Genomic DNA, 25,258 nt, shown 5'->3' on the forward strand with positions numbered 1-25,258 from the left:
ATTTAAGTGTCAGTCTAAAGAGAAAAGGGGCCTACCCAATTAATCTAAAGTGAATTATACTGATGTATTCACAGTACTGTAAGTAATATCCATTTGAACCATTCCAATTTTTTTATTTTATAAAAAATTGTTTAAATTCACTTCTGATTCAACTGGCAAAAAATGGGAAATCCGGCACTTAACTAGGCAGAATCCTTTAAAAACTCTTAAACCGAGTGCCCTTTTAATGCAATAGCATGCATTAAGTTCGGATTGTTGGCCTTGCCTTTGCATTTCTAGGTTCCTTTTCTTTTCTTTTTTTCTACACACTGTAGTTTTATAGTATTTAAAAAGTGTGAGTAACTTTTATGGACATAACACAATGAATCTGAAACCCCAAACAACAAAAATACCCCCACAAAAGATGCTTAGTTTTCTGGTGTATGAATTACTGTAGTGCAAAGCTGGCCTGGCTCTGGGACAACAAGTTAAACTGGCTGCAAGCTAGATTTAAAGTATTGTTGCCACTAAAACATTTTCCCCATAAATAACAGTTGAGTGATAATGATGGTCTTATAGAACTAAAAGTAGGGACTGATATCTCCACTCCAAAGGACTCATAACTTTACAGCTGTGACATTAAAGATTGCTTTCAGAGGCCATATATCCTGTGGGACAGAATTTTTTTTTTCTAGTGATTGTACTTCAGATGTGTGCTTCACTTCACCAAGCTACCGTCGGATCACCAGCATACAGTCTATCAGAATGGAAAAAATGGTGCAGGGAATGGAGAACCAACTAACAATAGTTTACATAAGCTAAACACCCCACTCCATCCATGTGTTCAGAGCACTTGTGAATGTTAAAGGATTATTATAAGTTTATTATAAGATTATTAAAAGGATTATTATTATACAAATGGAAACAAAGGGTCAGTACTTCAATAGCAGGTAGTGTTTAGACAGCCAAATGAGATTTGTTTTTGTTGTCTACTGAAAAATTGTTTGAAATTCCTTTCTTTTATTTTTATTTGGGGGCAGGGGAAGAGCAGTGGATTAATGGGGGATTAGTCTTTTACCTTTCCAATCAAATCCTGTCAATTTTAGAAGTGCCAATTAAACCAAGAGGCAGATTTGGACCTGAACTGGTGTTTGAGCACTGTTATTCTCTTGATACGGGGAATACAGTATACTATATAGCGCATATGCCACTCTTAATTTGGTTCGTGTCTTTGTCTGGGGACTTTCTGTATTTGTATAGGTCTGTTTTATCCTTATGTTATAGCCATCAGTGTTTTCCCTCAACTGTAATCATTTTAATACATTATTAAACAATGCAAATGGGTAATGGTGCGGTCCACCAGGCAATGCTCCTTCTCGCAAGCGTAGCAAAACCTAGAATTCCTAGAAAACCTAGAATTCGCCAGGACCTACCTACTATGTGGTCAGGCAGTTCAGGAAGGTGTGTAACAACCAGACTCAAAGTGTGTGTGGGTGAGCTTGTCTTACCTGCTCCCAACACGGTGTCTGAATTTTACAGAATCAAATTCAGACGTTAAAATAAATTGTGCAGACTCCAGCGTGGGATAATCTACCCTTTTAAGAATCACCAGGATGCTGGTATTTAAAAGGCTGTTTGCCATTGACGTACCAGGGCTGCTCACATAAAAGCTATTTATTTACATCAGAAGTGTTCATCAAAATAAGATATGACAATTACAGCATGATGATTCATTCTCTTTCTGCACTTGTGATTGTTCCTTGATTAGCAGGAAAGAGGTGCAGCTCGACTCTGGTTCCTCTATCTTCTTCTCCCAAACCTATTCAGCCAGGTTGTTGGTATTTCTACTTTGCATCATGTTCTTTACAGACCTAAAGCACGCTATTGATGATTTTGCTAAGTAGTACGGGTCACTGATGCTTTATTGGCGGTGGGGGTTTCATGAAGGAAAAAGGACTGCAGCCATGTGAACTACCTGCTTCCGGTGCATTTCCTCTGGTGGAATGAGGAGGCATGACCTTCTGTCCTTAACTGGATACCAACACTATAGCCCACAGTCACGGCTGTCCTGTTAGGAATATTTGGTATTTGAAATCTTCTTCCAAAGCAAGGTCTTGAGATTGTTCAACACAAGTGAATGGTGCACTTCCATCTGGCTAGCCAGGCCGCTAAGGGTCATACAGGTTCGTAGCTGCTTCTGCAGCTCTTCTTTCAAATCAGATGGAGCTCCGTACAGCAAGTAATCCTGCAGCAGCCCGCAGACTTTTGCCAGGTTGGGCTGGACCATGTCACTCTTGCACTGCTTCATGAGTTTGTCACAAGTCGCCATGCAGTCCTTCCCGTAGGTGCAGTCCACGTTCTGCTCACAGTGACGTCCCTTGAGGAAACCTCTGATTGTCATCTCTGTTGCCACCCTCCTCAGGTTGACCATTTTGAAGTCATACTTGTCATTGTAGCCCACATTCTTAAAGCTGGTTTCACAGATGTAGAAGTTCCCGTATGTCCCATGGAATATCTCCTCCACAAACTCCAAAAGGCCAATGGCGATTTTTGCTCTCCTGGGCCAGGCTGGGGCAAACCACTGGTGAATAATCCGGTGTACAGCTGAAGGCAGCAATGGCTGGAAGAAGTGAGGGACATTAGTACCATAGAGGGAGTTGTGAGGGATCTTCTCTGTGACATACAGGTCCCCGCAGTGTCCCAGCAATTTGGAGGTGTGCTCTTTCTCATGCAAGGAGAGCATGAGCAGGAATTCGTTCAGATGAAGTAGAGCCCAGATGGATTTGGCCTCTGCCAGAGACACTTTCCCATCTCTGTTCACATCTGCCATGGTGATGATTTGGTTCACCAAGGCTGCAAGTGATGTCTGATCTCCTAAGTTAGCCTGCAAACCAATAAGAAATTGCATCAGCTCTTCAAATTTTACCCATTGTGTACATTAATTCAGGGCAGAGTATTAGGGTGCTGCTCTCTGAGTGAGGTAAAAATACTAGAACAACCCTGAGACACGCATTCTGCTGCAGCCAGCTGCTTACAGCCCTTTAGATTCTCAGAGTGATTTTGCTGCTGAAAGCTGCTCTAATGTGGGATAAGCCCTCACGGGGATAGGCAGAGTGCAGCATTCCCTGGCTATGCTCTTGACACACCTTTGTGCCTGTCCAACACCCTTGGAGTGTAGTGGTTCTAAACCAGTTGGAGCCAGCCTCGGGTTGGAGCCAATCTGGGATCAGAGCCACCAACTCCTTCTTCGTAGGAAATCTATTACAGTCAAATCTATATTCTAATTACAAAAGAGTAAATACATCTCAAGTGAAAATAAGAGGATGTCCTCTTAAACACCCTGGTTTAGGTTCAAACACTACTGCTAGACTGCACAGGAGTGGTAGAGACTCACACTAAAACAAAACAAAATGAGAATGAAATGTACCGTCGCACCTAACACAGTGATTTTGTTGGATGTATATCCTTATCTAGTGGTTCCTACAGTATTTGCTCTGGGGATTATCTTGAATATGACATATCACACAAAGCCTCACTCTACAACAAACAGTGGGGATCAGAGTCCTTCAGACAGGACTGGATCTTTTCAAAGATTACAGGGGATAGACGAATGCATTTAGCCTAGGCTTCTTGCCACTGGCAAGCACTACTGCTGGTCCCAAGGACTTCCAAATGGAGGTGATAATACCCTGTCCAGAAAAACACAATGCGAGAGCTTGGGAGGCTCAGCAACACTGACTTTTAGGAAGTTCAGGAGCATCTCTCTGAATTCGTCCATGGATGTCCCTCTTGTAGGCTTGTCAAAGAGAACCAGGTCCCTCTTGGACACTGAATCGGGGTTGCTGTCGGCCTTTAAGGCATCTTCAATACCACATTTAATGATCACTTCTTTCTCCATCCAGTGGCCCCTGTAAACCTGGACCAAAACAGAGGTAAGTGACCCTGGGAAGATTGACTGGGTGAAAGCAAATGCAAATGATTAATTGGTGCGTTCTTCATGGGTTCCCAGGAGAGCCCAGTGGCTGTGGGGCCCATTGGATATCAGTAAGATTCATTCCACCAATTCCAGTGAGTTTTCTATTGGCAAACAGTAAGAGGGTGGGTTTGCAGCCATGCAGCCCTATATCTGCATAATAGGCACCAGATGGGCAGTGGTGGTGCAAGCTTTGCCTACGCTGTGGAGCCAACATGGCCCAGGCAAGGAAGAGAAGGGTTCAGGGTGGCCCCCTTGGTCCTTGGCCTTTCTACTGAAGCAGCCAGTGCGGCGGCACATGGGGGTAACCACAGTGGAGGTGCTCTGGGGAGTGTGTTCACCCACCTATGAAGGGAGGGGTTGAAAAGCAGCTCCACAGAACTGCCATGGTAGCCCAGCATTGCACCAAGTCTTCTCCGTTTTATTTAACGGGGATCTTGGATGCCAACTCCAGAGAGTTCAGGTAAGCATTGCATCCCCACTCTTCTAATGGCCCCCGTACAGCCATTATTTCTTGTCAATGCCACCAGAGGCTAGAAAAGCTGGTTGACCTGCCTCATCTCCAAGGGCCTGATCCAAAATCCATGGAAAGGCTCCCAGGAACTTTCATGGACTGTGGATCAGGCCCTAAATGTTCCCTCACCCCCTGCCCTGCTTTGACTGTAGGAGACTGGCCAGGGGATGGATGAGGTTACTTAGCAGCACAGGCTGGCCTGCAGCTCCAGGAGAAGGAAGCAGCATCCACTGAGGTCTCTAAGGAGCTCAGCCCAGACCTCCCAAGCAAAAGACATTTGTGACAAAAATGGTGAAAACTAGGCTCTGAGGAGTAGGGGGTGTGCATGGCATACATCTATCTTAAAGGGGCACTAGTAGCCTACTTCCCCCCCTGTGGGAAGAGACTCATTTGTCCACCAAGCTAAGTTCCCAGAACTCAGACAGCCCCACCTACCTGCTGAGTGGGGGATGAGGAAAGACACTGCTGGAACACCAGGGTGTGCTCCTCACACAAGTCTTTGCATGTTGAGCCAGCAATGATCCCCTTCTTGTACTGATCGCACTGGGGAGAGGGAGAGAGATGTTAGCCAACTCATTTCCAGGTTCAGAGGCACAGTTTGACTTCTGTATGGGGGGCAGCTCCTATCAGGCCAATGGGGCTGCATGGGGGGGGGGGCAGTGCCCCACTCCCACACTCATGGGAGTTAATGTCCATGAGCAGGATCCATTTTCTACTGCCACAGAGTTGTTCCCAAGCTGCAAGGAGTCATAGGTCATTTGAGCCCTGCTTCCAGAGCATTGTGCCAATGAGTCTACGCACCACCTCCTGGGTCAGGGTCCCAGCACTCTGTCTGAATACGATTATGGCAACATCTGGCTTCGGTATGACTGCCAAGGGCAATGAATGAAAGGAGGGTTGGACAGATTTAATCTTAATGCAGAATGTAAACAGCCAGTTCAAAGAAACTAATCGCCCCATCTGATTATGGCATTTTCTGCTTGCTGTCCTGGTCCATGTAAATCTGTCCGCTGAGTCATGCAGGATGAAACCTGCAGCTGTCCAGCCTACCCACCACCATTTTCACAGGATGTTAACTTCAATGCTTGGTGCTAAGGCTTTTAAATACTGAGCTAGAACAGCCTGAGTTACTAAAAAAACCCAAACAAAAATTAATTATAAGAGGCAGCTAGGTTCAGTTCCGTTTCTGACTCTCTGACCCATGTGCAAATAAACACAGAAGAGCCTGTAGCAGCTGAATGCTTTAACTATACATTCTGAACTGCTGCCAATCTTCTCTCTAGGTTAGCCTCTGTGATTGATGTAAGGTTCAGCCACTCTTGACTAAGAGCTCTGTGCTTCCCTCGGTGGGAGTTAAACACAGCCAGTCCAGGGACATTGAACTCTAAATGAATCAGCATGCTTAGAAAACCAACTGAATGATCAGCACAGTTTACTTCTTTCTGTATTCTAGCACCTCATTAGTTACATTTTGAGATTTGCATTTTCCTCTGAGCACAGCTAGATGCTCTTCAGGCATCTGGAATCCTATTTGCTTTCATAAAGAGTGCGTGGAACTTTAATGTTGTCCTCGGTATAGCTGTTGTAGCCTTTTAGCTTTCGCAAGCCTGTTCCTATAGGGTAACCCCAGTAAAGGGCGAAGCCAAAGACCAAGAGCCCAAAGGGGGCAGCAGTGCCAAGTGCAAGGAGCACAGCACCACACGCTCATATTTTGAAAGCTGCACAGTCTCCTGGGAGCGGAGTGGTGGTTTGGTATCTCTACGGCTGGAGCTTGACCTTGGAAGAGTATCATGGCCTTTGTGGGGTGGAGAGGGGCTTTCTGTTTCCAGTTTTCCCCCCATGCCCCATTGGTAAACAAACATCTACTACTAATTTTAAAAAAATCATGGATTCAGGTGTAACTAGCTAACGGATATTGTACCTCATACATAAAACTGATGTTAATTAACTACTGTTTTCTCCTGCTGATAATAGCTCACCTTAATTAATTAGCCTCTTACAGTTTGTATGGCAACTTCCACCTTCTCTGTATATATATCTTCTTACTATATGTTCCATTCTATCCATCCGACAAAGGGGGCTGTAGCCCACGAAAGCTTATGCTTTAATAACTTTGTTAGTCTCTAAGGTGCCACAAGTACTCATGTTCTTTTTGCGGATACAGACTAACACGGCTGCTACTCTGAAACCTACTATTTACTATAACCCTACAGTAAATGATTCAGGACTTAGACTAGCTAATGGTTCAGTAGCTATATGAACTAGTTCTATATAGTTAGGTATGTTTTAAATATGTTTTATACCAGTGGTCCTCAAACTTTTGTACTGGTGACCCCTTTCACACAGCAACCCTCTGAGTGTGACCTCCCACACACATTAATTAAAAACACTTTTTTTATATTTAACACTATTATAAATGCTGGAGGTGAAGTGGGGTTTGGGGTGGAGGCTGACAGCTCGTGACCCTCCGCATGTAATAACCTCACGACCGCCAGTTTGAGAACCCCTGTTTTGTACAGTCTGGTCATAGAATCATAGAATATCAGGGTTGGAAGGGACCTCAGGAGGTCATCTAGTCCAACCCCCTGCTCAAAGCAGGACCAATCCCCAATTTTTGCCCCAGATCCCAAATGGCCCCCTCAAGGATTGAACTCACAACCCTGGGTTTAGCAGGCCAATGCTCAAACCACTGAGCTATCCCTCCCCCCTGTCAATTTTTTTTCTGTTGGTAGAAGTTGACCCGCTAAGATAACCATACATGCAGATTAGAGAAAATATATATTTGCTCTGGTTTTCTGTCTGTTTACTTTGTGCATTCAACAGCATTTTGTTTATATTCAGTTTCATGGTTTCCTCTGCTCATGGGGGGGGTCTTTCAGCCAGTAACGGGGTCAGGAAAGAAAATCTTACAAACTAGGAAAGGGCGATGGTAAAAACACAAAACTTGTCAAGGGGATTCAGATACTTGGAGGTGCTCTGTGCCTCAGTTTCCCCACCTGTAACTTGGGGATAATGCAGTTGTTCAGTATCATCTAGGTGGGTGAGGCTTAACTCATTCATGTTTGCAAAGAGCTGTGAAATTCCTGAAGAGCTACATCAGTCAGAAGGGCCAACATTTTCAGACGTGGCTCGTGATTGTTGCATGCCCAAACTGAGCCAACTAGAAGGGCTGTGATTTTCAGAGGGCAAGTGCTCAGCCACTTTGAGGCTCAGGTTAGGTCCCCACAAATGGTGGTGCCCAAACTCACTAGACATTTCTAAAAATCTTGCCCAAGAATTTTTACCATAAACAGCCAAGGCCAAGGTAAAACTGGCTCCTGTCACTTCAACTGCGCTGGGCCTGAGTTTTCCACACTGGATCCATGTGCCAGCTACATTTGGCTTTATTGCAAAGCAGACCGTGCAGCTCAGCTGGAGCTGTTGCCTTTCCTGCCAGTTTGATCTGACCTGTTGCCTACAGCCCATGTCCAGCCCCGTACTGGACACTATCAAACGGCCATCATCAGAAGCAGGACAACTGCTGCACCAGATAAGGGTGAGCCCAATGCTTTGGAATGTAGCAAATTCCCCCACCCAGCCAGGGACATGTGCTGCACATCTGCCTACTCAAATGGATGGCTGCATTAGTCACCCTAATTGCTCTCTGTTCTGAAAGTAACCCACCCCTTTAAGCCCAATCTATCCCTGGGCTCAGGCCTGCCGTAATGATCCAGCAGGCATCAATAAACAAATTAGTCCCCGCAGGCAGGGAGTGGATCAATACTTGGTAATCACTCATTCTATCATGGTAGTCTCCATCTGACAGATGAGTGGTGCCTTAATTAGGATGGACTGGCAGGCAGCTCAGCACTAAATGACCTGCCGCTCTCACAGTGGGGAGATGGGCTGTGCCGTCATCGCATTGCTTCCCTCACTTGGGTTGTTTCATGCCACTCTTTGCCCAGCTCTTTCGATAAGCGCAAACAGGATGCTCTGGCTCAATCTGGAGCTGGTGCTTTCCAGCCAGGGCGCTACTCTCGAGATGGGGATTAGTTGTAAACTGGATCAGGATCCAAACTCTCCCAGCGTTCCGGGATGCTGGGGTTCCCATTTGGCCGGTTATGGCACTAAGTACCAGCCACAAAGGCCAAGGAGCTCAGCTGTGCTGTGAAATGGTCAGGGCTAACTGGAGCTGGGGGGAGTTGTTCTGAGCCCCTCTCCAGGTGAAAGTGGTGCTAAGGCATGTCCCAGCCTATGGTAATGGGGGCATCTGTCACTAGAGATTCCTCCCCTCTTTAGCACAGGATCACACACTTCCTCCAGTCAGCACCACTGCAACCTCAAGTCTCAGATACAATATCAAGGGTTAGGGGAGGGGAAACAGGCCACCTTTGCTTTTAGTGAATTGCAATTTGAGATGGTCACCTTGACCCTGCCCTAGGGCTTCATCCTGCCAGGGGTAGAGGGCCCTTTCGTCCCACTGATGTCAGCAAGTTGAGGGCACTTGGCATCTCACAGGAGTGCTCAGCACCTTGCAGGATTGAGCCGCCATCATCCCATTTATAAGAAAGTGGGTGCCCCTGCTTGCTATGGTGGTGATAGAAGAGGGTTACCAGCTGGGTCAAACAGAGGCAGCACAGGAAAACCAGATGGGGAAGCACCTCAACTCCCCACTCATGTAGCTAAACAGGGGAGGGGTGGGGAAAAGCACCTCACTTCCCAAGGAGACAGCCAGCTAGCTAGAGAGTTTGGGGGAAGGTGCTAGGCCCTGGAGCAGAGCTGGGATTCCCTGCCCTGCAAAACTAGGGAGGGTCAGTAAACAAGCAACACTATAAAGCCAAGCCTGGGAAGTGGTCACAAGCAGGGGCTTGTGAGTCTGAGGGGCTGTTTACATGTGGAGTTATTCCTGATTGACCTGCTAGGTTAAGCTAAACTGGAACAAGGCACCCTTATTCCAGAATCAGGATGGCCACTCGTGGAGTAAATCAGGAACCGTTACTCAGACACAACTCTGTGTAGACAAGTTCTGAGTGGGAGATGGGCTACACCTGCCATCACTGAGTCTGGCTAATAGGGAGAGCTGATTGGAGAGCAGGAAGGGAAGGTGTCCAAGCCTTTGAAAGGGCCTGTCTGAGGGCTGGGCTGCCCTTAGTTAGGTAGCAAGTCTCCTAGTTGCTGCAGTGCTAGGGCCCTTGTTGGGGGATTTCTTGATAGGGGGGAATTGTTCTTTAAAAAGACTCCTTTGCTCAAGCTGTTGTGTAGCTAGAAGTGGAGGGAGAGAGTCTAGGCAGGGAGGCCTGGGGGTGTGGAAATGCAAGCCATGCCAGGTTGCTGAGTAGATGAGACATCTCTGAGGTTTGATGGAGGGGGCAACTGCTGGGGATAGGGGCTAGCTGGGATGAACCTGAATCAGGGAGAAGAAAGGATCTTGCAGTGTGTATTCGTTCTGTGTTTGCTAGGATGGCTGGTAAAGCTGCTGGATACAAATCAATGGTGACTAGGAGCCACATATAAACTGAAAAGGCGTTTTATGGGCGGGGGGGTCCTTTACACTCCCTGGCCAAATGAACCACTGTCCCAAACTTGCAAGATAAGGCTGCCTTCCCTCCTAAATCCGTTTGTCCTATTCTGTCCTCAAAGGACCCAGTTCCTGCCCCTCCCCAGCAGGGCTGTGCACCTGCCCATGCAGCCTAGGTACCATCTGATCCACAAGCTGATTGATGCTTTCATACAAATGAGTAAATTCAAGGAGCTGCTCAGTTCTCCTCTCCTGAGGCAATTTAGATGCTGCCTGACTGACCAAGCATCCCCTGTGATCTTGCCACTGAAGTCCATGCAGAGGCTGGATTCATAGCAGCTGTTGCCAGTTAAGAAGCTTGGGCCCTCCAGTGACTTGGACTTTGAGTTAGGAAAATAAATGGATTTTCCCAGTGTCCCCAGATGACATTGACTCTCCCTCCATCCCCAACTCCATCAACAGCTCTTCCCCCATGGAGGGACCTTTCTGAGCTTGCACCTGTGCAATCTGGCAGCAAGGGATTGTGCCGTGAAGGCTTGTGCAGACTTCAGCACTGTGCTCGCCCTGGCTGTTTGGCCTTCCCCAGGGGCATGCAGCCGGATGCACCTGCAACTCCCATCAATTCCCGCACTGAGTTCTCAGTGCCTCCGGGATTCAGGCCTGGGAATAAGCCTCTGAAAAAGGAAGCTAAGGGAAAGCAAAGAGCCAGGTGAGCTGCTGTCTCAGCCAGGCAGGGGGGATGCTCCCAGCAGCACATGGCCTGTGTACCCCAGTCCGACACTTCCCCAATGGGGCTGGCCCAGGCCCCACAGCTGACAAATGAACCCTCAACTCAGGAGGGTTGGGTGCCTGCAGCAGTGAGTTCAGCATGGCCAGATGGCAGACTCCTGCACCAGCTTACAAATCCTGCCTGCTCCCACCCACAACCTGCCCCAGCAGAATCTGTTAGAGCCAACAAGGAAACCCAAGGGAGCAGACAGAGCCTGGAATCTGGGCTGCTCGTGAGAAATAGATGGGGTCCAGTAGAGTCAGTAGAAACCCAGCCCAGCCATTGCCCGCTGCCAGCTCAGCACACGGCAGGGAAGGGCGCTCTTACCAAGGCTGGCAGGCTGTGCTCAAGGGCACAATGAAAGCCTAGGCACTGCAATCCACCCACTTGCACCCTTCTCCCCCACAATCCTAACACACACATTTTAGTGGGAAATTTATGCCAGAGCAGCAATGAGGTTGGCCGGCTGTGCGGGTCGACTCTCAAATGGTGCTGGTGACAGGACGGCAGCAGACCCATGGAGCACCAACCATTTAATCAGCCCGTAGCTATTCCATGTAATGATAAGTGCATTTCCGAGGCCAGTCCTATCTATCCTGGCAGCAATTTCCAGCAATACCGTCATCATATGTTCTCTCATCAAGCGGGCTCGTTGGGAGCGGGGTTGATTCAGCGACATCTCACCAAGTAGAATCAATTAATGTGTCAAAACAAGGCAGGCGCGGCAGTGCTGAAATCTGAAGTGAGCACGGTGTGCCTGCAAATGAAAAGGCTCCCTACCAAGGGAGCCGTTATTAGTGATGGAGCTGAGAGGGAAGAGATCTTAGCACAAATGGGGTGGGATCACGGCTTTATCGACTGCTGCCACACTGGGGGTGAGCAGAGGAGCTTGGCATGAGTGCCAGTTCCTGGACGCAAGCTGCCTGCAGAGACGAGTGCAAGGCATAGAGAACAGGTGTCAGCATGTCCCGCAGCAGCAACCTCTCTGATCTCTAAATGGGCAGAGCATGCCCTTTACCCCGCCAGCCAATGAGGAAGGGCCCGTCTTCTCACGCTGGCACCCTAGAAAATCCTAGCAAAAAGGAAGTACTGGGAACAAACAGGAGAATTTACATGCCAAGAGGAAAAACCCATTAAAATAATGAATCTGCCAGGCACTTGGTCTGAGGGCTTCAGTCAGCTAAGCCTCACAGCAACAGGGAGGAATAAGTATTTTTAAATCCATTTATACTGAGCGACAGCGAGGCGAAGTGATGACTCAGTGGATGAGAACCCAGGAGTCCTGACTCTCAGTCAGCAGCCTTAAGTACAGGCCTGCAGTCTCCTTCCAAAGCTGAGAAAAGAACCCAGGAGTCCTGACTCTCAGCCAGCTGTTTTAACAACAGGCCAAAACTCCCTCCAAAGCTAGGAACAGCATCCAGTAGTCTTGACTCCTGAGCCCAGGTTCTAACTTCTAGACAGTGTTCTTTATGTTGGGAAAAAAAAAATGACCCAAGTAGGAAGAGGCCATAAGAAAGGAACTGACTGTGAGTTAGGGACACCCGGAGCATGGGATTGCCTCCCTGACCATCCTGGCTAACAGCCATTGATGGACCTATCCTCTATGAACTTATCTAATTCTTGTTTCCACAGTATGCATCCGATGAAGTGAGCTGTAGCTCACGAAAGCTTATGCTCAAATAAATTGGTTAGTCTCTAAGGTGCCACAAGTACGCTTTTTCTTTTTGTTTGAGCCCAGTTATACTTTTTGCCTTCACAACATCCCCTGGCAATGAGTTCCACAGGTTGGTAGTGCGTTGTACAAAGAAATACTTCCTTGTGTTTGTTTTAAACCTGCGGTCTGTTAATTTCACTGGGGGACCCCTGGTTCTTGTGTTATGGGAAGGGGTAAATGACACTTCCTTATTCACTTTCTCCACACCAGTCATGGTTTTATAGACCTCTATCATATCTCCCCTCAGGTGTCTCTTTTCTAAACTGAACAGCCCCAGTCTTTTTAATCTCTCCTCGTATGGAAGCTGTTGCCCTTCTCTCTTGCACTTCTTAATAAGGGCCTGTGTATGCTTCCAGGTCTCTCTCACAGGCAATGTGTGCTTGGGGGACATAACAGAGACTCTTCCACGCTAATGCATCCTTAATGGCCTAGTGCTTCTGACCTCCTGATCTTCCCTTCCCTTTATTACTGCAAGATTAGTGATCGGGTGCCCACTGCCTGACACAATTAACTCAGTAGTTACGCACTGAGGACGATCAAGAGCTGCTGTTAAAATCTCATTAAGGGCAGTTGTAGAGACAGTGAAGCTGTCTGCTAATGGCTAGGAATCTCCTTGCCAGAGAAGTGGAGCCATGACATAAAGGAGAAAGGGATAACCCAGTCTCTGGGAATGCTTCCTTGGAACCCAGGTGGGGGAGAAGGGAAATGCAGTCTGGTTGTGTGGATAGATAACTATAGTGTAACCAGGAGCTTCTTCGTTAACGCCTCAGCCCAGCCATGTTGGCCTAGCCCCAGCAATGCACCCGACCCTCTCGCAGATGGGCCTGCAGGGCGTGCCTTTGCCAGAGATATACTGATGTGTTCAGGATCTCCCCAGAGCAGCCACACAAGCTGCATTTGTTCCTCTGGCAGAGCAGCTTGTGTGCTACAAAGCCTAGGCACAACCAGGTTGAGCTCCAGCTGGCAGCCTTTCTGGGGCACTTCATTGCTGCTCTCGACTCATCGATTTTAAGGCCAGCAAGGCCGTTTGTGATCCTGCAGCCTGACCCCCTGCCTAATACAGGCTACTCAGCAATTCAGGTCAATTAGGTAACGTTACATTAACACAACTTCTCTGTGTTTCACTGCTTTTGTTTGGGCCTCTGTACCGCTGTTCCAGAAGCCACGGCTTTCCCCACTCCTCTTCAATGTGCAGCTCACACTGAGAAGTCCTGGTTTCCAACAGCAGGCGTGGACTGAAATCATTTTGCTGCCATTCTGCTAGTGCACCGTGATCTCCCCTGACACAGGAATCGCTTTGTCATTGCCTTGACATTGTAACTTCATTTCCATGGCCTGACTTTGACGTTAATTTGCCGCTGTCTGCCTGGCCTAGCCTCCTCTCTGCTGACACCTAATTAAATTGCTTTGCCATCCTCCAGCCAGGACAAGCTCAACTCGTGACCTCCCCCTGTGACAATGCCAAGTCCTAGGCTGTTAACACGGAGGGGAATTAGGAGTTACGAGGCGTTATTGGGGCCCAGCTTTCAAACCTGAATATTTTAATATCTCAGCTCCCCTTTGCCAGGATGCAAAACGCTTGCGATCAATTACACAGCTGGTATGCTCAGACCACAGCCTATCATGCTGACCAGTACCGTCTTATTGATTCCTTGTGCTCCCCAGGGGATCTGCCTGTATCCATCTATTGCTTCTTGCCCCATACTTAGAGTGTCAGCAATTTGGAGTAGGGATTGTCTTCTCATTCTGTGTTTGTACAGCCCCTAGCACAATGAGGGCCTGGGCCGTGACTGGAACTCCTATGTGCTACTGCATTATTAACGATGAACAATATTAAATCAACCGATGTAACAAGCTAAGAGCCCAGGCTGTGAACTCCCTCCCCTCTCCGGGACAACGTACATGTGTAGCTACTCACCAATGGGAGTAAGGGGTTCACAGTCTGGCCCTACATAGCTGAAATCCACATTTCAGGCTAGCTGGCTTGGGGTATTGGACTCAAACTCAAGCATTATAAGATTGTGCATAGGAAAGCCTGAGAGAGAGAGTCATCTCTTTGTAAGGTGTTCAGATCCCACAGTGATGGAGGTGGCATTATAATTCTAGATGGGTGGATAGAGGGACTAGACAGGCAGATAAAAACACCAACGGACAAACTAGGTGCGAATGAAGCACTGCAGTAGCAGGGAGCTGATTTGTGTTACTCGAACAGCCCTGGTCCCATTTAGCCATGGCCCAAACCCAGAGGGTGAAGCTGGCTTCCCATTCTCCATCCTCGTTGGACGAGAACAGGGGGAGGTTTTGTGGCGCGCTCTTGGCGCTGAGCAAAGGGCTCCAACTGCCCCCTTTAGCACAGGCTCAATTCACTGCTGAGAGCTGCAAACCTCTTCAACATCCCTGCTCTTGAGATCTGCCTGCCACTGCTACAGCCTCTGGCAACCCTTTCCTCCCACCTCCCGCTAGCTGCTCGGTATCTGCCACGCATGTCACCCTGCATATAAACCCATCACTCTAATAGGCTTTGATGGCGCTACAATGCTCCTGGGACTACGGCTATGATCTCCCTGCTCTGATCTTGCTGCTCGTGCTATTAATTTACATCTAAGACGGGGCAAGTCTCAAGCGAAAGCATTCCCTAGCTTCCGACTGCAGCATGACCCGGACCAGTACACAAGCCTTCGCCCCTGGCTGCTGCAGATCGCCAGAGAAAACGCCAGTGACAGCCTACAACTCGGGTGCTGTAACATTAATGCAGCTGTAATGAGACAGAGGGAGAAGCCAGGAGCAAGGGTACAGACACATAAGCTTGCTGATGTGTCACAGAGAGATTACTAGAGCTGGCAGTGGAGACAGGTAGGCAGAGCGCGAGGGGAGATGGAAAGATAAATTCAGGGAGCTGATCTGCTGTTTTCCAGGCACCTGAGACGCTTTCCCAGAAGGAGCTGCCTCTTCACGTCTGCATCATGCCTCCCTCTGCTCGAAGCCTATTCTCTAGTGCCTTTCAGCACAGGGTCTGCCGTCAGGTTTAGGCACTGGCCTGAGACTCCAGAGACCTGGGTTCAGTTCTCAGTACTGCCACAGATGCCCTGTGTGACCTAGGGCAAGCCACTTCCTTTCTCTAGGCTGCAGTTCCCCCTCTGTAACATGGGGGTAATAATCCTGCTTTGTCTGTTTAGACTATAAGCTCTTCGGGGCAGGGACTCTCTCACTACATGTTCATGCAGCACCTAGCACAATGGGGTCCGTTGGGCTCTCTCTATCAAAACAAGTTTTAATAATAATATGGCCCCACAGGCTGAGCGGAACACCGTAATCCAGGGCCCTGCAGGGTTGTTCTGCCCGGTTGAGAAATGGTTGATATGAGTCGGGTATATTCTGGGTGCAGTCTTTTTATTCACAGAAATAGACACACCGTCATGTATCTCTGACCAGCAGTAGGGAGACACAGCACACAGGCTTTTGTTGAGATCCCCAGCAGAGCTGGCTGGAGAACGACAATCCCATTTCATGCCAACTTTCGAGGTTTCAATATTGGTTTTCGTTCTGCATTGGAACGAGACCAAAAACCTTCGGAACATTTTCACTAATTGCACTGTGCCAAAATGAGCATTTTGATCCCAAAATGTCTAGGTTTTTGATTAGGGTGTCTCTCACTCTCTCTCTGATCAGAGGTGACCATAGAGCCCTGGACCACAAAAACCATCACCATGAAAACGTTGTCGAAATTGACACATCTCCACAAAACATTTCAGCTTCATCCAAGCACCATACTGTGATGACATTTAATTTTGTTAAAAATGCTCCAACCAGCTCTCCTCCCAAACCGGACATGCCAGCCCTGGTCCCAAGAAGCTGCTGTCTCTCAGCCTCTGTCACCTTCCTGGGTCACTCTACACTTCTGTCTATTGCTCACTGCTGCTCCTCTACACACAGTGCAGTAGAGCGCCCAGCCCTTCTGTTGGCTACTTGGAAAACCCTCTTTCACCTCACTGGCTTGCCTTTCCAGGTGCCTTTGAGGCATTCACCGCACCCTTTGTCTGCAGCTGGTTTTACTGCAAGAGTTCCAATTGCTGCTCCTCTTAGACACAAAGGGGAAAGGTTAAGTGTACCCACTCACCTCAAGCTCTGTGATTGGTCTGCATCCAAGACCCCATTACCACCTTTCACCATAACAATAGCAATAGCATCCACGAGCACTTTGCAAATACGGATTCGTTAACCCTCATAACTCCGTTTCACAGATGGGAAACTGAGGCACTGAGTGATATGAGTTACTCACTGGGGGATCTTGGGAGAGTGGCAGAGGTGCTGATGGACCCCAGGAAGCCTGACTCCCAGTCTCCTCCTCTGAACACTGGACCCAAGTGACCGGTGCTGGTGCCAGGAGAGCTGGGAGTTACTGAAATAAACCCTTTGTGTAACCCCCAGTGGGATTTGATTCCAGATCTGGGGTGTGGAGAGAGACAGAAAGTGAGGTGAGCAAGTCCAGGGTGTGTGTAGCAGGCAGGGAGGGGGTGCAGACAGTGGGTTCACAGGAGTGCATCACAGCAAAACCCAGGCTGCACACAGGGAAATGCTCAGAAACTCATTAACTGGCAGCTGTCAGGAAGCACCGTCTGCTTTGTAATCCTCTGCCTGTCAGCAGTTCAGAGAGGAAGGCAGGGATCTCCTTGGAGACCAAGCCAGCCAGCATAAGACTAGGATCAAGGAGGAGGAAGTAGGGTCTGCCATGGCAGGGGAAGCAGGAAAGAAAACTAAGCTGAATCTAGGGAAGCTGGCACATTGACCCATGTCCCTGCCACCAGATCTCAACACCCAGCAGTGCCTGGGCAGAGCTAAGGGCAGAGGGAGTGAGGGCTCTGCTGTCCTTTCATAAAGCTCCCACTCCATAGACACACACACCCCCGCCCCTTACCTTGGTCACCGCCTGTCCAGTCAATAAGCTGTAATCACCAGTCCATAGTCTACAGCAAGATACCAGCCGGTCGCACTGAAGTCACTCATCCCAGCCTCACAGTCTCTGGCTAATCAGTGGGTATCTGCTTACATGTCCCCACCAGATACACCCAGCTTCTCAGGTGTCCTTGCCAAGTGTGTGCTGGGTTCAGAACCACCCTCGTGTGGCCACGGACATTGCACCTGCTGCTGTCTTATCAGCCCCCCCGGCCCTTTCTGCCAGTGCCTGGGACACCAGCCTGGGGAGAGGGGCCGAAGCACCTATCGATCTGGGCATGTTTGCTCTTGAGAAAAGAAGACAGAGCAAGGACCTGAGAACAGTCTTCAAATATGTTATAAAGAGGAGAGTGATTGATTGTTCTCTGTGTCCACTGGAGGTAGGACGGGGAGCAATGGGCTTAATCTGCAGCAAGGAAGATTTAGGTTAGATATTAGGGAAAGCTTTGTAAAAGCAAGGGCAGTTACGCTCGGGAACTGGCTTCCAAGGGAGGTTGTGGAATCCCCATCATAAGAGACTTTTAGGAACAGGTTGGACAAACCCTTGTCAAGGATGGTGACCTTGGCCCTTCCTCAGCGCAGGGGACTGGACTCGATGACCTCTCAAGGTCCCTTCCAGCCCGGCATTTCTGTGATCCTATGACCTGAACCTGTCCCAAACTGGGCCCTGTCTTCACCGTTGGAAGCCATGTAGCTTTTCCCCACTTTGTCTCCCCCCCGTAGCTCCCTCGGCACTGCTGCAGAGGAAACACCAAACATCTCCACAAGCAAGCCAGCACTCTCTGGATTCCCAGACACCTGGCAGCCCAAACTCTGTCCTTGTGAGCCTTGCAGCCAAACCCTGCACACTCCACAGGAAGAGAAGGTTCAAAGAAGCATCAGGGTCCTAAGTCCTCATCCCAGGTGCTGATCACAGTACCCAGCCGAGAACCCACTGTCCCTTCCTCACTGTGGACTGACTTATAAGCCTCTGTGTGACTAAACTGCCACTCGTCACGTCTCGGCACCTCTCCTCGCCTCTATTGAGTGCTGCAATCAGTTACAGCCTCTTCCGAGACCATCAAATTGGTTCCAGTCTCTCCAGTTCTCTGCACGGTTCTCAGCGCCATTGCCCAACGATCAGCAGTGTATGAAGGATTTTCAATTCATGAAAGTTTTAGAGATTTTTTACTTTTTGTCCCAATTTGAGACAGGAAAATTTTTTCAAAAATTCTCGAGGGACGAGAAAATCCACAAAGCTCTAAGAATCATCCAGCCTTCCTCCCACCCTGTCTATTTAGGGTCTAAGCTCTTTGGGGCAGGGACTGTCTCCCCCTGGGCGTTTGCACGATGCCTGACACAATGGGCCACAATGGACATTACCCTAATACAAACCATTAATACATCATAATAAAGAGACGTTCAGCTCCGATCACCCATCGCTCCGCACCACCACCCCGCAGATCACCACTTTTAGGACTATGTCAGGACAGAAAAGCAAACAAGCCCTGGACGCTCCTTGCTCTTGGTACCCTTGCCAATCTCTACATCCCCAGCCACCTGGCTGCTGCATGCTTTCCAGTGCCCTCCCTCCTCCTGTCACCCAGCCTCTCACTGTGCAATTACCCCCTTTGCTGCACATAGAGTAACTACTCAATCAGACGGAGGCAGATCACTCCTCGTTTAACAGCCATTAAATCGGGGCCTTAAGAACTCTTCAGTAGAGGCCACTCCCATCCCCAGCTCTCGATGGTAAATTCTGGCCCCTGACGCGCTAAAAGCTTTGAATTTATCTATCTCCCTCTCACTCACTCCCATCCCTGATCCATTACCAAAACATAGTACGTCCTTTCAATAACTAGGGCTGATTAAAAAGCCTGTCTCAGTAAGTGGGGAGAGAGAGAGAGAGAGAGAGAGACTGCTCTCTTGAGACCTTCCTTCCATTTTGCGAGAGCCTTACCCATCCACTGGCTGGATGAATTCCTGGCCAGGCATGGAGAGTTGCCATGGAAGGCAGTGGAGGTATGTATGTATGCAGCATGGGCCAGCTGCGCACACAAGCTGGGGGGCAACGTGCAGGTATCTGCAGCCCATGTTGAACCCCTACTCACTACCTGTTGTGTGAAGCCTTCAGCGTGAAACCAGCCTCCGTCACCCACTGTGACCCCTTGGTCAAGTCTTCCAGCTCAATGAGGGGTCATGGAGGGATTCACCTTTGGGCAGAGGGTCACCACAAGGCCTGTGCACCAGTTAATAACAGTACATAAGGAATGGTTCAGATTGTGACCTCAGTAACAACCCTATAAATCAGGAGTAACTCCACTGAAATCATAAGGCCTAGTGGGCAGAGCACTGGACTGGGACTCAGAGGAGACTTGGGTTCTACTCCTGGCTCTGTCATGGGCCTGTTGGGTGACCCTAGGCAAATCACTTCCCCACCCTGTGCCTCAGTTTCCCCAGGTGTAAAATGGGGGTGATGATACTTCTCTCCTTTTGTAAAGTGCTTTGAGACTGACTGATGAAAAGTGCTATATGAGGGCTAGATATAATTATTCGTAAGGAATTACCCCATATAGAATGAAATCTGTTCCAAACCGATGCTATCATTGCCCCTTGTCTTTTATTAATTAGATCACAACACAGATTTCATTCATCAGGGCTGGTGTCAGATCTGACTCCAGCAGCATTGACAGTGAAGCCTCTCCTCCCCACTTCATTCCAATTACAAGAATTAATCACTGCTGAAGGCAGATCTGATGGGAACACTAGATTGGACAGTCAGCCGCGGTGACCCCTGGAATAAGTAACAATAGGCCAAAATGCTGTCGCGCTCTTGTTCAGGCAAAACTCCCATTGACAAGAATGGAGGCTTTGTCTAAGTAAGGACTGAGTATTGGCCCAATACAAATATCTTGCATTTCATCTCAAAGTGAATAGGTAAACTATATGAGGAGTCACTTCATCCCCCACTGAAATGCGGCCACTTCTGGGTTGGAGTATGGCAGCTGTTTAACAGCACACAACAGCACTACACCACAGTCTAGAAGGGATGCTGATGCGGAATCTTATATCCAACTGAAAGCGCAGGGTGAAGATAGGCAGACGGGGAGTAGTTACCATAACTGAACTCATCAACACTGACAGAAAACAGGACCTGCTTTCCGGTCAGGTGGGGTCTTCTCACCTCCCCCCATGTGTCTGTGGCCCCAACAGCTTTTGTTACAGGGCCCTAGTGTATAGTCACAGTACATGCTTGACTTGCCTGATATGCCTGCAAAGAAAATGATAGGTAGCCAGGTTGATCCTGATGTTGTCTCCCAGAGTTATGGATTCACTGTATATTTAGAATAACTGATTCACAAGGCAACTCCTTGGCGTTAGTATGGATGGCACATGAACATACCTGTTTAGAAGTTCCACCTTATTCTGCATTAGAGAAATGTCCATGGAAATGAAGCTGCTGTTAACTCTAAACACCCCCCTTCACACACACAAACATACACTAAGGGCCAGATCCCCAGCTCGTGCGAATCAGTGGAGCAACTTTGACGTCAAAGGAGCTACACGAGTTTACACCACCTGAGGAGCGTGAAAGTTAAGGAGAGTATTAATGATTGTCAGCAAACAAATATGCTGCAGCTAAGCTAAGAAAAAGAGAGAGGTTTGAAGTTGCCTGACCCCAAATCTGATCTACTTTCATCTTTTTCTCTCTGTTTTCAAAGTCTGTGTAATTCTTTGTATAGTTCTTTCCCCACAGTAGAAGCTGAAATGTTCTTTTCTTCTGTAAGCGTGAGCCACACTGGCCGCTATTTACAAGACACTGCAAAAACAAGTCAGTACATTCTCATGCTTCAGGGTATAGGCAGACCACTAATTGGTTGGGGTCAGGAAGAAACTGTCTCTATGGGAAATGTCCACACCTTCCTCTGAAGCATCCTCTCACTGGCCACTTTTCGAATCATGATACCAGTCTAGGTGGACCAAGGGTCTGCTCTGGTCAGGCAATTCCTATGTTTGCAGGACACGCAGCTCCAGGACTCATGAGCCACCCAAAAAACAAACATACATGCTCAACCTAGGACCCATGCACAACCCTCCAATAACAAACTCACGTGAGCAACCCTACAATAACAAAGGGAACGTGCAGTCTGAAGAAGAAAGAGAGTTAAGGCCTAGGCAGAACTATGAAAGTTGCATCACAGGTTTCCGAGACCAGCCAGGTGTGGGGCAGGGCACAGGTATCAGATGTGAGCGGGCAGCTGCGGGGTGTGCTTCCCGTGCCACTTCCCATGGCTGGTCCAGTGACAGCTGCTTCCCCTGGGTCCATCCACTTTAATGCCTGCTTGTCCCTGCAGAGCTGCCAAGCAGAGCGGAGCTGCTCACACACAATGTCAGGCCGTGTACCACGCCACACTAACCTTTCATCCGAGCCATGGAGGAGGGGCTCCCTGTGACCGCAGGGCTGGCAGCATGGAGCCAGCCCGGCATGGGCCCGGAGGGGCAGGGAGCATACCTGGCACATGGGTGGGCTCACACAAGGGCCGATTCTCTCATCATGTTACAAGGGAGAGGTTTTGGGTTCAGGGAAAGGCGAACGAGCCCAAAGGAGCCGAGATGGGGCCAGATAACCAGCGAGTGACGATTGCCCTGAACAAAGGACCTCAAGTGAGCACCCAGAGGACCTGGGTCAGTTCATAAGGCATCAAGTTTCCACAGACGTCCGTTACTATGCGCAGGGCTGTTCCTCATGGATGCCCCCCCACCCAGTCCCTCTCTCCCCTCTGAGTTCTACACAGGAGCCACCAGACACTTCCCCCTTCACCCGTTCCTAGCTGCAGGGTCAGGATCAATAGCAGGAGATTAAGACAGGCTCAAATGTGTCAGCTGGAGCAGGCTTCAGCGGCCCACCTCCGCTCTGTGCTCCAAAGGGAACTCAGGCCTGGAAATGCACGGGTCTCCCCAGGCCCCAGTGGGACAGCAGTAGAGGGACGGACCTGGACACACATGCACCTGTTTATTGGCTACTGAGCCCCGTGTTTGCTTATCACTGCGGTACCTGAGTCCCAGACCCACAGATGGGGTGAACTGATCTGACTTCAGAGCTCTGCCAATGATCTGGTGCCTCATTGTTCCAACCCCCTTCCAGATCAACGCCCTTCTCAGAGAAGCTCTGGTGATCACTACATTTCCCGGCCCCAGCCCCATGGGCAGTTCTGAAGCTCTGGGGCAGAGATTCCTCCAGATGTGCCCCAGCCCTGGAATGCTCATGGCACCTCTGCAGGTAGAAGAGATGCCTGCCTCCTCCTCCCCTGTGGGCCCATGTGGCTCATCTCTCTGTGGGTGACAGGACCAGGCTGGGGCCCTGGATCGTTCCCTATCATGGCCTGCAGTGGAAAAGACCCTTCATCGCTTTAAAATAAAAATTAAAAAAGGAGATGAACGTGCCGCTATTTCATTCTAATCTTGACAGCAGGATTTACATCCTTAACGAATAACTCGTTAGTAGCGATTTAGAACCCCAAAGGGAGATGACAGAGAGTTAACAATAAAATTGATGGACAGCGTTACATCGTTTACTCAATATTGTCTTTCTCGTAGCTCCCCCGATCCGCCATCCCTTTGGGTTTGAATAGCTTCCCAGCGCTGGCTGGCTCAATTAGACAGCTCAGCCTGCATGGCAAATAAAGCATTTTTCAATCCCACTAACATCCTCCCTCCCCCACCCCCCATCACTGCTTTCTTCCTTCCTACTATCCGATTAGAACGTAACAATGTTACCATGGCCATTTGCAGGAGTTGGTTAGTGGGAGTGGGGTTGGGGACTTGGGGGGAGAGTTAATCTGTCTCAATGAAATCCACAGCTCCAGCCAGGAAATACATTTCTGGGAATTTAAATGGAGTAAACACACACACACACTCTCACATGTGCACAAGGCTGCACAGATACAACCATGCTCACACAAACAGGCCTATGCACTCGAACGCGTGTGCGCAGATGTTTAAGCAAGCACATACACACACAAGCATGTGCATGCCTATATATGCAAGCATCCATGCCTGTTAACACACACTAGCTCTTTTTATTATTGTGCAAAATACCATTAATCTCGCAGCAAAGAGATCTGCCCTGCAGGGTCTGAGCCGGAGAGATACTGAGAGCATTGCATCGGGGGAGTTGAGGGTGCTCAGTGGATGCTCAGGATCAGGCCCAGAATGATTTTCTTTGCCAGACGAGGATTTGCATTGGGTGGGTATAACAGGAAGACACTGGACTCCATCCTATGATCCTTAGAGACTAACCAATTTATTTGAGCATGAGCTTTCGTGAGCTACAGCTCACTTCATCGGATGCATACTGTGGAAACTGCAGCAGACTTTATATATACACAGAGAATATGAAGAATATGAATATGAATATGAGAATATCATATTCTCTGTGTATATATAAAGTCTGCTGCAGTTTCCACGGTATGCATCCGATGAAGTGAGCTGTAGCTCACGAAAGTTCATGCTCAAATAAATTGGTTAGTCTCTAAGGTGCCACAAGTCCTCCTTTTCTTTTTGCGAATACAGACTAACACGGCTGTTACTCTGAAACCTGTCATCCTATGATCCTGAACAATGGCTACCTGTCCATCTCTGCGTGCATTTTGCATTGGCACAGGACATCCCTGCATTTTGGGGACATGACCCCCCCCCAACCTCAACAAATCCCTCTCCCACCCATTTGGTGTTCTAGTCATCTTGTCAGTTCGGGAGGTTTGCATGGCAGCACAAACTTCTCCCAACACAACAACAGGCTGCAGTGGAACCCCCAGGATGTTTCTGTAAGACATCCCCATGGCTTCATGCAATCCAGCACTCAAAGCACGTGGATGTTGTGTCCCAGTGTCAACACATGGCACAGGAGTCTCAAGGTAGGGTCACTTGCTCGGCCCCCCACAAATAGCCATCCAGGCAGCTGTGATCCTTGCTCGTCGGATGTGTATTCACCCCAAACCAAATCAGCATGAGGCTGGAAAAATTCAGCTTCCCAAGCATACATGTTGGTATAATACACCAGCTCAAGGCATTCAGCAATGGCTCTCCCTCTAGTCTCTGCCCCCATCCTCTGTTAGCCTTCTACTCACTCCCAGATGAAAGACTTAGGACAGGATTTTCCAAAGCGACTTGTTATCTTGGTTGGTGCGGGCCCATCCTGAGTCACTTTGAAGTGGTCTGACCTGCAGAGGAGGGGTGTTCAGCTCCTCTGAATATTATGCCCCTTTGAGGCATCTGAGGTTGATTACTGGAGGCACCCAAAGTCACCAGTTGCTTTTGCAAATCTTGGCCATATTCCTGCAGTTCAGTAGTAGATGCTTGTGCATTCGGTACCCAGATCCCACCCTCCACATGCTAGCACAGCTCTTACATGCTGGCTGTCCCATCTACCCTGCTGGTTCTCCCGTGTCTGGCCATTTGCTCACATCCTCTAGTGTCAGAGGGTTCTTCTCCCGCAAGAGAGGGGACAGTGTCCTAGCACAGAGAGGAGGGAAAATGTTGTAGAGGGGAGGAAGCTGCTACCTTCCCCGGGGTCAACAGCACCTCCACACCCTGGATGATGCTTCAACAGGTGGATCTCCAGGAAATAGATGGGCTGGAGATCAGGAGGCTGTCTTGGCAAGAGGCCACACTGGGTTTTAGGGAGGGGGCTTCGGAGGAGGGAGTCGGGGGAGAGAGCGACTGTGGAGTGATGCCACTTCTCAAGGCGGCAACATTTGCAACTTCCTTTCAATGCTTGAGGCCGTCGCCTTATCACATATTGTGCCTGCTCTTCCCCACATGCGAGGGGGCCAGGGTGCTGCTGCTCTTGTGGACACCCTTGCTGAATGCAGGGGAAA

General features: G+C 48.9%; 1 protein-coding gene across 2 annotated transcripts in view; it reads right to left on the reverse strand.

Moving 5' to 3' along the window:
* Positions 1-1,638: 1,638 nt before the first annotated feature.
* DIPK1B (divergent protein kinase domain 1B) overlaps positions 1,639-25,258 on the reverse strand; it is a 38,963-nt gene continuing 15,343 nt past the window's right edge. For both annotated transcript variants that reach the window (XM_084649903.1, XM_084649904.1), the window contains 3 exons: positions 4,902-5,009; positions 3,719-3,895; positions 1,639-2,863 (listed from right to left, as the gene is read on the reverse strand). In XM_084649903.1, coding sequence (XP_084506029.1) covers positions 2,051-2,863; positions 3,719-3,895; positions 4,902-5,009 — 1,098 coding nt within the window. In that variant the 3' untranslated portion in view covers positions 1,639-2,050. The remainder of the gene's footprint in view (positions 2,864-3,718; positions 3,896-4,901; positions 5,010-25,258) is intronic.

Source organism: Lepidochelys olivacea (assembly GCF_965140295.1).
Source record: "Lepidochelys olivacea isolate rLepOli2 genome assembly, chromosome: 16".
NCBI classification, from domain to species: domain Eukaryota; kingdom Metazoa; phylum Chordata; order Testudines; family Cheloniidae; genus Lepidochelys; species Lepidochelys olivacea.